At 39.7% G+C, this 13,301-nt stretch overlaps 1 protein-coding gene across 1 annotated transcript; it reads left to right on the plus strand.

Moving 5' to 3' along the window:
- Positions 1–3,427: 3,427 nt before the first annotated feature.
- Positions 3,428–12,764, plus strand: nars2 (asparaginyl-tRNA synthetase 2, mitochondrial). The gene is made up of 14 exons (XM_032504186.1): positions 3,428–3,819; positions 6,529–6,638; positions 6,755–6,875; positions 7,169–7,309; positions 7,388–7,468; positions 8,662–8,756; positions 8,908–9,040; positions 9,949–10,047; positions 10,176–10,213; positions 10,314–10,380; positions 11,470–11,607; positions 11,737–11,834; positions 12,413–12,439; positions 12,543–12,764. The coding sequence occupies exons 1-14, from the start codon at positions 3,610–3,612 to the stop codon at positions 12,685–12,687; spliced, it is 1,503 nt and encodes a 500-aa protein (XP_032360077.1). The 5' UTR covers positions 3,428–3,609; the 3' UTR covers positions 12,688–12,764.
- The last annotated feature ends 537 nt before the right edge of the window (positions 12,765–13,301 follow it).

Raw genomic sequence — 13,301 nt, forward strand, 5'->3', positions numbered from 1 at the left:
ACAATAGTGTAATCAGAGATGTAACTAATTTGTTCAAACTTCCACAGAGTGAATTACATGAAGGCTTGAGTGCACATCCAAGATCCTACTCAGCTCCACAGGAACTTGTCAAGTTGGACTCAGAATTAGCAATAGCAATTTCAGAAGTGAAGGCGTTTTTTTTGTTTTCTTTTGTTCAAACTTTACCAATACTTTACAGAACCGCACGCTCTCTTCTGAGAACTGAGCTGTACACCAAATGACACATTAGTGGTAGCAAATCCAGATCGGAAATTCCATTCGTTGTTGTTGACGTGTCTCATGATACAATACACCGTTAAACACATGATAAGTATGGTATTTATGTATGTATTTATGGTATTTATTTATTTTTTGTAAGTATGTTTCATTTACTCTCGTCTGTCAAGCATTTTGATTGCAGGGTTCTGCAGAGTGCAGGTTTCACTGCACAAATTAGGTTGTAACTAATGACTATTTTCATTATTAGTTTCACAATTAATCAATGAATTGATCCTTTAACATGGCTAGAATAGTGAAGGTTTCCCAGCGCTCTATGTGAAGGTTGCTTGTTTTGTTTCAACAACTCATACATAATGACTACATGTATGGTTTATGGAAAAAGCAGCCACATCAGAGTTTCCAAACTGTGAATGTCTTGGATATTTTCTGTAAACTGCAGACCTCTGCCGCTGGTCCATTAGACATCCACCGACACTAACGCAGTGGTGACTGGAGAGTCGTAGGTGAAGCAGTGCAGCAGCCCAAATCTTTTTCACTGAGGGTTGTTAGTTCCTTTTGATTTGTGTTTGGCTGCCTGTCACCCAAACTCATTCCCTGAAATCACATCGCTATAATGGTCTAATCAGCACTTAACGAGCCATGTTACATAAAATCAATGCACCCTTCTATTTGAGAATGCAGAATATTTTGGAGGAGCTGATGGAGGCTGGTGGAAGGGGCTGGACATGCTGTCGATACGCTGGACAGGCAGGCCTGCTGGGAGCACAGGATGTACTTGCCCTTTAAGTTCACTGATCCTCCTGAGATCCAAGCTTTTACAGCAAAATCCTTTGTTTTGCTGACTAATCGAGTATTGATTTTAACAAGTTGTTAAGCCCAAATAAGGTTGTCAGGCCACTGCCAAACAACTCCTCTACCTGTAGAGGCTCCGAGAACAGAGAGCTGGATCTCCCACTGGAAGTACCATTTGACTCCTCTTCTTCATTTATTACATGGAGAGTGTAAACGGGATAACACTTTACTTTGGGCTGTTTTTATTTGACAGCAGAGCATACTGTTCTCACCTTGTTCCATGCATACATCGCCTTGTGGTTTGTGTGGGGAGGAGGATGTGTGTCTGTGGAAATGTAAATACACGCGACACGTCATCGAGCATCACTCCCATGTGCAAGTTGTCACGGAATATGTCAAGCCTGCAAAAAAGGGAGGAATTACAAATCATATTAAACACCGGGGGTGTCTCAACCTCACTGTTCCTATTGATGCGTAGCTAACACTTCCTGGATGCAACCCGCATTCACTGCGCTGGACTATCACGCTGCTGCCCATGGAAGCCAGCAGGTCCTTTGTATTATTCTTGATAGAACTGCAGAGAGAATAAAACAATGCCAGCTTGTTTCTATTTCAGTAGACCTTGGAGCTGCAAATGAATAATATATTGTAGGCAACTCAGGGGTAAATGAATAAATCTGCAGTATGTGAGGATCTGGGAGGAGGAGGTGAAAGTGTCATAGAGCTACAGCACTGCTTTGTGGTAAAGGAAGATATTGCACGTTATGATGGAAGAGAGCAGATTTAAGTGGCATGTTCCTTTAGTAACAGGCTACATACCATTAATTTGGATTAATTTTCTAAAAGAGGTGAGCCTCTAGCTTTTTAATTTTTATTATTTTTGAGTCATCAAATCTTTGTGGTTTGTGGCAGATTATTAAAGATAACCTTCTCTGATTGCTTGTCTGATAATAACCATGTTTTAACTTTGCTCTGAAGACACGTAAACATATGATACAGATATCATGACCTCAACAAATCCCCCCCATTATATTTGACAGTCTCTGTCAATGAAATGGAAAATAGATTTGTTCTGCTCCCCATTAAGACGAGACCATGTGCATAATTGCTCTAACCATGCTGGGGATAATTAATATCAATGACCCTGCTGACTTTTCAAATACATCATGTTGCCTCTAATGATGATTTGTCATAAGCAGCCGGAGGTGGAGACACCCAGCTCTGTGTTGGCTGGCAGGCTCAGACCAGGGGCTCCAGAGCTGACAGGCGAGACCAGGTGAATAATAGTCGATGGCATCTTATTACATTGCTGGCATGATCTGATTTACTCCTGCAGCAAATGGTGGGAATAGACCCAGTGCCGTTGCGGGTATTGGATTAACGAGGTTTTACGCACAAATGGACCTCACAGTGACGGCAGATACATCATGTAAGATTAAAGAGGGGTTCCGTGTGGTTGTGATAGCTGTTCTGTTTGCTTCATTACACTATTGAATCACTCCACATGTGTTACACTTTAGTGTTGAAAATGTATTTTCCAATGTGTGGTTTTGTGAATGCCAATCATCATCATATTTTTGGGACTGCAACGTAATATATTCCTTTTGGCAGGACATACACAGGGTTATGGAGAGTGTGCTTGATATTTAGGGTTGATATTACAGGCCAACTACCTGCAAATAACAGTTTTTTCAATTGTTTTTGGCTGCAAGTAAGAACACTATAAGAATATGGTTACAGCCTGAACCACTAGTATCACAAGACTTTATTGAAATTATGATTTGTTTTTATTTTTTAGGGTATAAATGATGAACTAAAAAAAATCCCTATCATAGTCGTCTTAAGGAAATCAATGTGTGTGATGGATTTTGTGTGTGCTCTACTCCAGCCTGTGCCCATCATCTCTTTAGCATATTTGTTGTAATAAGCCATTTGTTATGGTATCTCTTATCCTTTTTATATTGTACATTTCTATTGTATAGCCTATTTGTGTTCCTGCCTGTTGCAGTTTGCCTACTTTACCTTCATTTTATTTCCTCTTAATATATTTATTGTATTAAAAAAACACCAAGGCAAATATATTGCAAGTGAAAACCTAGTTGGTAACACATCTTATTCTGATATTGCAACTTCCCATAGTCTCGCATTGCCAGACACATGACACTTCTCAAAATACCTTACTTTTATTAAATATGCATCCCTAGTCTCTACCATAAAATGAAGTATCATAAAATAAAATTGCAGCAAAAATAGTGAGATTACAATCTTGAACTTCTAACGCCCGTCTAAAATGGTATTTGTGCTCTTATGAGAAAACCACAACTCCCAGGAGCAACAGGACTGCTGTGAAATTCCGACATCTGATTGGGTAATCTCAATCCACATGATGGATATGGACGAATGGTAAAAGACCAATACAGGAAGTGTTTCTGTCAGACAAGTGACACAACGTGAAAGTCAAGACAAAGCAAAACCCTCAAAAATACAATTTAATACTTTATTTATGGTGTATTCAAGTTGTCGGGACATGTTGTTCTTTTGGCGGTTTTAGCGCCTCAAAGAGCCGCGTTCACGACGATGTTGCAGGCTGGAGCTAAAACGCTTTCCGTGTCCCGGGGAATCTCGCTCGGTATCCGACAACACTGTAACAAGACCCCGGGCAGACTAACAGGTTCTCGGGGCATATCGCTTGTTAGTATCCGCCGTGTCTGGGACAAGACCCCGGGCCAGCTAACGGTGTCCGGAGCCGTCTCAGGTGAACAGTTAGGAGCAAAAGTCAAAGTACAGGTAACACTCACGCTACTTTTAAAATCTTCTGCTAACGTTATCCTTCAGTAACACGCTGCTTTCATTTTAGCTAACGTTACACACAGACCGACGTTACGTTTTCACTGTATTTAATGAATAGCCTACATCTAAAGCTAAATTATATTATTCCTTTTGATTCCCACTCATCTTCAGTTACATTTTCTTTCTTTAAAATATATTACCACAAGATAATTCTTGCAAATTACTTCACGCATTTGCCTGACTACTTGTTACTGTAGCACAAACCAGGGATGCGCCTAGCTAACGTTTTCTGAATATGTACTATATATACCTATTAATACACTATACCTTGCATTATATACTTTAGATGAGGATTTGCTAAACAAAGATCTGTTATAAGAGATAATTATAATAACCCCAACTAGTGCCTAATGCACCCTGAGCTACAGTTTACATCCCCAGGCTAAAGTTGACTAAAAAGAGGAATACAAAAAATAAAAATAAAATCATCTTTTGGAAATTGATATAATGCCTCAATTACAAAAAATTAGTGAATAAATAATGTATTGTTACTAAATAAATGTTCTTAAGTATAAGTGCATAAGTATACACCCCCCTATGTTAAAATACAGGGGTATAAGTATACACCCCCCTATGTTAAAATACAGGGGTATAAGTATACACCCCCCTATGTTAAAATACAGGGGCATAAGTATACACCCCCCTATGTTAAAATACAGGGGCATAAGTATACACCCCCCTATGTTAAAATACAGGGGCATAAGTATACACCCCCTTATGTTAAAATACAGGGGCATAAGTATATACCCCCCTATGTTAAAATACAGGGGGCATAAGTATATACCCCCCTATGTTAAAATACAGGGGGCATAAGTATACACCCCCTATGTTAAAATACAGGGGCATAAGTATACACCCCCCTATGTTAAAATACGGGGGCATAAGTATATACCCCCTATGTTAAAATACAGGGGGCATAAGTATACACCCCCCTATGTTAAAATACAGGGGGCATAAGTATACACCCCCCTATGTTAAAATACAGGGGGCATAAGTATACACCCCCCTATGTTAAAATACAGGGGGCATAAGTATATACCCCCCTATGTTAAAATACAGGGGCATAAGTATACACCCCCTATGTTAAAATACAGGGGTATAAGTATACACCCCCCTATGTTAAAATACAGGGGGCATAAGTATACACCCCCCTATGTTAAAATACAGGGGCATAAGTATACACCCCCCTATGTTAAAATACAGGGGGTATAAGTATACACCCCCCTATGTTAAATTAGAGGCAGGCACCATTTTTTATTATTAAAGGCCAGTTATTTCATGGATCAGGCTAACATGCATCCTGATAAAGTTCCCTTGGCCTTTGGGATTAAAATACCCCCCCCCATCATCACATAACCTTCACCATACATAGAGATAGGCATGGTGTTATTTCATTTAGTATTTCTGGTTTGATTTACATTGAGAGAGGATCTTATGGAAAGTTCCCCATGCCAATTGTGAGATATGGTGATGGGTATGTGATGATGTGGGGGGGCTATTTTAACGGCCTTTAACAATAACCATTTGCCTGTCTCTATGGGAATTTCACATAGGGGTGTGTATACTTATGTCCCCTGTAATTTAACATAGGGGGGTGTATACTTATGCCCCCTGTAATTTAACATAGGGGGGTGTATACTTATGCCCCTGTATTTTAACATAGGGGGGTGTATACTTATGCCCCCTGTATTTTAACATAGGGGGGTGTATACTTATGCCCCTGTATTTTAACATAGGGGGGTGTGTACTTATGCCCCTGTATTTTAACATAGGGGGGTGTGTACTTATGCCCCTGTATTTTAACATAGGGGGGTGTATACTTATGCCCCCTGTATTTTAACATAGGGGGGTGTATACTTATGCCCCTGTATTTTAACATAGGGGGGTGTATACTTATGCCCCTGTATTTTTACATAGGGGGGTGTATACTTATGCCCCTGTATTTTAACATAGGGGGGTGTATACTTATGACCCCTGTATTTTAACATAGGGGGGTGTATACTTATGACCCCTGTATTTTAACATAGGGGGGTGTATACTTATGACCCCTGTATTTTAACATAGGGGGGTGTATACCTATGCCCCTGTATTTTAAGGAAGAACATTTATTTATTCACGATACATTATTTATTCACAAAGAAAATTGGTTTCCTTAAAAGGTTGGATTTTTTCCTATTTTGTTATTTTAATTAAGACATTACGATCAATTTCCAAAAGAGGATTTTTTTATTCCTCATTTTAGTCAACTTTAGCATGGGTTCAACTTATGCTTACCGCTGCAGTTACATTAACACTAATCTCTCAAGTAATATTTTGAGGTATTTATACTTCACTTGAGTTTTTTCCATTTTCTGCTACTTTATAACTTTTTATAACAGGTCACGTGGTTCTGGTTTCTATTAGATAGTCGGGTCGCATTCAACGGATTAATTTGCATAAAGATGGGCATCAGCCAGCTTTCTGACGCGCAGCATTTTCTAAAATGTGCGATCCCGGAAGGCTTGTATCATGTGGACGCGGCGACAGAGTTGTTGTCATTTCTTTGTATTCCTCATGGGGGAGACAGAAACTACGCACTATAGCTTTAAATTACCAACCTATTTCTGTATTACCAGAAGGAACCGCTAAGTTGTTTTTCTGTTGCAGGGATGGGTTCGCTCTGTTCGAGCTCAGAAGGCGAATCTCTTCCTGCACGTGAATGATGGGAGCTCCCTGCAGTCGCTGCAGGTCGTCGCCAGTTCAGAGCTGAATGATCCGTAGGCACTCCACTTTTATTTCCAGTATATAATCCTTGGCAATATCGTTTCCGGTATGAAGGGTGCACAATACTTCCGATACTGACTGTCTTCCACTCTTTTCCCCTTTAATTAAGGCTGCTCACATTTGGTAGTGCTGTCGAAGTCACAGGTACTCTAAGGAAGAGTCCACACCACAATCAGCCAGTTGAACTGGAAGCGCAACAAATCCATGTCGTTGGACAATGTAACCCTGTGGTAATTATACCTCTTCTATGTTAGACAATATTACTTGTATACAGGGCAGCTAAAACGCAGCAAACTCAGAAATGCAATATCTTATATATTTTTACTCTTTGTATAGTTGACAGCACATATGCGTACATACTGTATATTTTTATTTTTCTCTATGTTCTTCTTGGATTTGTGAGTGCACCGTCAGGACCGCTATTTCATTTTGTTATACAGTTATCTATTTTATTCTAACTTTGAATGTGGTCATTGTATAGGAAATGTTATTAAATCGTGTCGCTTTGTTTTTCTTTTTTTAGGATTTTCCCTTCAAAATCAAAGAGAGACACAGCCTCGAGTACATTCGCCAGTTTCCTCATCTCAGGTGTAGAACCAATGCATTCAGCTCCCTGTTGAGGATACGCAGTGAGGCCACTACTGCCTTTCACTCATATTTTAAGGTGAGAACGTCAGTGGAGGAGTTCTTAATAGAATGCAGAGCAGGACATTTTTGTATTTATTCGTATTTATTTTTCCAGGAAAATGGCTTTGTGCAGATTCACACTCCAGTCATCACCTCAAATGACTGTGAAGGGGCCGGGGAGCTCTTTCAGGTTGAGGTGAGTGGTTATAAATGGTTTGTAAAGTGAAGGTCCCAGGCTATAGACCAGGGGTCAACAACAGGCAGACCACCAAGTGCCTTGTAGTCAACGGTGGCAGCGCTGACTGGAAGTCGACGTCGGGTGCTTAAAACACCACTGAGCCAAATTGATCTTGCCACTAAAGGCATTTTGAACAGGCAGAACAAGGCCAGAGACCGGTATGGGTCTACGAAGCTGGCCTTGCACCGCCTGTTCAAAACAGCCTTTGTTTCTCCGAGGCCGGTGTTCCATGGGTGTGCCTCATTTGAATGGAGTCTGTTGCAATTGTCTATTAAATGCGAAATATTAAGTTCCACTTTGAAACTAGACACAGATACCTCGAGGAAACTTACCCCCAGCAGTCTGAGGTGAGAACATGGAACATCATTGTGCTCAAAACCCAAAACGAGGGATCTACACAAACTTAGATATGGTTTATGCCACTTTGTTTTTCATTTCATCAGCCTGTTTGAGTTTATTAATGATTTTGCATTTTACCAAAAAGCTTTAACAAATCAGGCTAAAAGACAGAAGAGAGCAGTGTTGTATCATTTTGTTGAGTAATCCCCAAAACATGTTCCTAATAAACTAAGAACATTGTAGGCTACATTGTTCATTTAAAATGTTTCAAACCACACTGATTCCTTTAGTACTTGTAGGTATTGTAATGTTGACCTTCTGGACTTCTTGAATAGCCCTGCTATAGACCACTGTTTCTCAAATGGGGGTGCGCATACACTTAGGGGTACTTTAAAGTACTGGAGATTTTTATCAAAATGCTAATTGAAAAATATGCATAATTCCTAATATAATGATGCTCTAGTAATGAATGAATTAAGTGATGGATTGGAAACATTTGAAATGAGGATTTAAATGTTTTTCCGTTACAAGGTTGTTGTTTAGTGAATTTATCGCTGCCGACACTGTATTGTACCTCTTCATACAGACTGTTTTGTGCTGTTCACGGTGTGCTTGGCTTAAAAAAACAGTTCATAGGGGGTACATTATTGACAAAAGTTTGAAAACCACTGCTATAGACATGCTAAATGTAGATGGGTTAAATATTTAGATGGTGCCGCCTCCAGCGTGGAATTGTCAATTAAAGCTGTGAGGGGAACAGAAGGCTTTACGACAGTGTTTGATATTCTAAAAACCCTCTGCTTTTACCCCAGCCGTCGGGCCCAGACAATGAGGAAGAGGAGAACTTTTTCTCCGTCCCAGCCTTCCTGTCTGTTTCTGGTCAGCTTCATTTGGAAGTGATGTCAGGGTGAGATAAACCTTTATGAATTTACCTTGTCGTGATTTATAAAAGTCACACATCCTACTTGTATGTTCAGCCTCAGAAAGTAAGAGACAGACACATGCACATACTGTACACGCGAAGGAACTTTTCTTATTATGCCTTGTCTCTCTTCCAGGGCTTTTTCTAGAGTTTACTCATTCGGGCCAACTTTTCGTGCAGAGAACTCCCAAAGCAGACGCCACCTGGCTGAGTTTTACATGGTGGAGGCCGAGGTCTCCTTCACACAGTCCTTAGAGGATCTCACCAAGGTACGTTATCCCGTTGTCCTAAAATACAGCATTTGCTTTGTGATATTGATCAAAGTAGCCCAATAACTTTTCTCTCAACTTATTTATTTTGCATACAATCAGCTGATTACTTACCTTTCTGAAAACCATTGGTTTCTGTTCATTTTAACATAAAAATAAACTTCCAGGATTTGAAGTGTATTGATACATGCTGTACTATATAATCCTTGGCTGTCAATCAACTTTTAATTGCAATTAATTGCACAAGTGTCCTAGTTAACTTGTGCTTAATCACACATTTTTTTTCTGTTCTAAATGTACTTTAAAGGGGATACCTTTTGACGTTTTTAGTGCTCAAGTGGTATTTGACACTGGACGTAGTCCGGTCATAACTCAGTTTCCATCGACAAGACATACAAATACCTTTAGTCTTGTAGAGAGAACCATCTGGAAGGGCTTTGAAACTCAACTTGCCATTTAAAATACCATTTTATTAATCCATTTCTGCGCTTCACTCTGCTGGCCGTCCAGTCCCGTTCATGGATGTATAATAAGACCCATAAGACCTGCTCCCTGTCTCCCTGTGCGTAGTGGCATTGAAAGGATTTTGCATTAACTCATTAGTTACATGTTTATTTTGACAGTCCTAAATATAACAGAAGTGTTTTTTTTGTGTCTTGATTTTCCCTCAAATGACTCCCATTCTTGTAAAGGAGAGACTAAGTAGCATTAAAGTTGTCTGGTGTTCTTGGATAAAAACGCAGAAAAATCGTCACAGACTTGGATCTTGGATGAAGTGAACTAATGTCATATCAATTTCTTTGTACTGAAGTTCAAATGTTCCACATGCCTTATGTGACTTTTAAAGTTGCCCTTATGCACAGGTACCCGGGAAAGCTTTAATTATTAAACTGGGCCCTGGTCTTTAGGTCATGGAGGACATGTTCAGATCTGCCACGGAGCATGTCTTGGCTCACTGTGCCGAGGACGTGGATTTGTTTCACAAGCATGTGACTCCTGGACACCGGGTGAGTGCTGAAGGACACTTACTTCACTGGGGTACATAACCTGACTCCTTATACCAACCAGCCACAACTGCATGTTATATCATTATCTCAACTTACATTTCTTTCCTTTTGCATCCATACACTCTTAGGTCACTGTAGAAGCTATGCTGAAGAAGAGATTCCCTACGTAAGTCTCTTTTTTTCCCAAACATTGCTTATACAATTATTTCAGCTAAAGAATAAAGTCAAGGCTTTGAATGATTAATACTATCTCAATCTACCTTCAGGATTACCTACAGTGAAGCTATAGACATCCTAAACCGCAGCTCTGAGAATTTTGCCTTCCCAACAGACGTAAGTACTGATGTTTTCTTTTTTCTGTCATGGTCTTAAGAAGTCTAAAAAAGTCTAGGAGTATTATGTTTTAGGTCTTAAATAATCTTGAACTGGTCTTAATTTTCCTGCGTTGATGTAACGCTACCTCTAATGCTCATTGAAATGTTCCCGCAGTGCTTTAGGGTGTTTTTTTAATTTTTTATTCCATGATGTTGTAGGCCAAATATAATTTGCTGTATTACGACTACAAATGAGACCAACATGCAACTCATATCGTAATCAATCAGCTTTCCTGTTATTGGGGGGAGTCTCTCTGGGATTGTACTACGACATAAAAAAGATTTTATTCTTTGGCTGTGGAGAAGGGCAAGTTTAGCGATACTTGGCCTAAAAAAAATGAATTTAGGGTTTGGTTAAAGCCAGTTGTTAACACGTTGGGTGTATGGGCCGTTAACTGTAAAGTCTATGGTGCGGGCGCTGGAGTCTCATGCAAAAACTGAGGAACATCTAACTGTTGTAAAGGGTCTCCAGCCCCTGGTGTTCCCGGCCCCAGTAACTACCTTCAGCCTGCCTAGGTCGGACCCACACCGGGGTGTCTTCAATTTGAATAAAGTAATTTACTTTGTAATTTTGTGCACGCTGCTCTTATATTTCATTCATAATGGTCTTAAAAACAGGGTTTCCGCAGGGTGTTAAACATCTTAAAAAGTAAAAATTATGACACAGTATGGGAGCATCTGCAGCATACCGCCAAAAACCCTGATCACCAATTAATGCATTTTAAATGTATACACACAATGTATCTTACTCCAAGAAAAAGTCATGCTATAAAAATTATACCATCTCCTAATTGTGACCTATGTACACTTGATGTCTCAGGGTCATTTATACAAATGTTTTGGGAGTGTCCCAATGTGTTTGCCTTTTGGAGACACGTTTGTCTCACTTTTTGTGATCTGCTTGGATATAATATTGTTGCACTTTTATGTTATGATATAGGTCTTAAAATTCATTCTTAAAGGTCTTAAAAAACTTGCAGAAACCCTGTAATATCTACTGCATCATTCCACAGAGCTCCACATTGACTTTAGCTCTTCTTTTCTCCAGTGGGGTTGTGACCTGCAGACAGAACATGAGAAGTACCTGGTGAAACATTGTGGCAACGTTCCAGTCTTTGTCACTGATTATCCCTACGATCTCAAGCCCTTTTACGCAAGAGACAACCAGGATCACTCTGAGCATACAGTAAGACGTGGTTACACTGTTCAAATGCTGGGGGAATCAATGATTTAGCCACTCAGTTTCCTCCTTGGAATGTCAGTTATCGCTGCGGTTTGCATATGGACGCTGACGCCGGCTGTGGTCTGTGTGCAGGCAGCTGCAGTGGACCTTCTGGTGCCAGGAGTCGGAGAGCTGTGTGGGGGCTCGCTGAGAGAGGAGAGGCTGGATCTGCTGAGGGCTCGGCTGGAAGAGTAAGAACACATACCCCAGGGGTAGTGGAAGGCCCCTGCTAATTATTTACTCTATGGTTGTCAATATTTGCTTCAAATATATATATATATATATATATATTTTACTTAACTGAATTGATTGATTGATTGGCGTTACGTCACCAACTGGAATGGAGGATTCATTTGCTTGCAGGCTAGGAGCAATGATTCTCCAAACCTCTTTTTTTTGTAATCTAACAAATTTCTCCAGATTTTTATTTTGTAATATACTCATTATTCATTTTTTAATAACATAACCAGACAATTTACATGATAAATATATTGTACCATCTAAATCATGTTTTTGACCTTTGTCCCATCTGTGGTGGACAATACTAACTAAAAAAGACATCAGCCCTAGGTGCTGGTCAGTGTATCTGCTGCTCTGAGTCCGACCCCCCTTCCTCATGTCTAACCCTCAAAATGAAGAGAACACATATGTAGTCAGTGTTGTTATTTGCACGTGGCGGTCATGATGTTAGAGAGGATTTGTTTGTGGGTTGTGTCTTGAGTTTGTGTTTTGACCAGAGGATCTGACATTCATTATCATCCTTTCCCAGGGCTGGATTAGAAGACACCTACAGCTGGTAAAAACAATATATCAAAAAACACATTTACATGAACAGCATTTAAAAAGAACCAACATCCCAACAGAGTGGTGTTTGTACTTACATTTGGATTTATTTGCAGGTATCTGGATCTGAGGCGTTTTGGCTCCGTCCCTCACGGTGGCTTTGGACTGGGATTTGAGCGATATTTGCAATGCATTCTGGGTGTTGACAACATAAAAGACGTGATTCCTTTCCCTAGATTTTCTCATTCTTGTCTTCTATAAAACACTAGTAGTAGATCCTTTTTTAAGTCTGTATTTACTGTCTCTCAAACATCAAATAAATATGATGCTCAACATTGTTTTAGTTTGAATGGGTTTATTGGTGTTTACATGTAATTAGTTTTTTTATATAATATCTCCACACCTGCAATATTAAACCAATAAGCATTGGTATTTGAGATGACTGTCCCTATTGAATAGATTTTTAATCTCATCAGTTGTGCATCACTTTCCTCCAACTAAACATGATAAGGACTTCCACTCACTCACTTCTCAGTGAAGCGTTTAGTTCCAATAAATCATATCTATTGCACGTGTATCAACTTCATTTTAAAATCCATGTTGCTTTTCACAGCAGCTGACAGTATTTCAACCTTCCACAAGATGGTGCTTTTCCCCATTCCATTCAACTCAGTCCCAAACACCAGCTAATGACTCTTCAGTTTTTTTTATCCAAAGCCCAGGCTATATTTTTAAAGAAGTCTCCATCATTGAGCTGTGATTGATACATAACTATATTTAGTATACAACACACGTTGGATGTAATGATGAGAAATCAAACGCGTTTCCGTGTTCGGAATAAAATAGAAACACTAACATCTGTTTTGTGTGGATGA

The sequence above is a fragment of the Etheostoma spectabile genome, chromosome 3 (genome assembly GCF_008692095.1).
Source record: "Etheostoma spectabile isolate EspeVRDwgs_2016 chromosome 3, UIUC_Espe_1.0, whole genome shotgun sequence".
NCBI classification, from domain to species: domain Eukaryota; kingdom Metazoa; phylum Chordata; class Actinopteri; order Perciformes; family Percidae; genus Etheostoma; species Etheostoma spectabile.

Bases quoted from the DNA above. Each gene is read 5' to 3' on its own strand.
- nars2 (XM_032504186.1), top strand. From the start codon at position 3,610: ATGTTGCAGGCTGGAGCTAAAACGCTTTCCGTGTCCCGGGGAATCTCG. The intron at 11,835-12,412 runs GTAAGAACACAT...ATCCTTTCCCAG, and splicing joins CTGAGGGCTCGGCTGGAAGA to GGCTGGATTAGAAGACACCT. The intron at 12,440-12,542 runs GTAAAAACAATA...ATTTATTTGCAG, and splicing joins TTAGAAGACACCTACAGCTG to GTATCTGGATCTGAGGCGTT.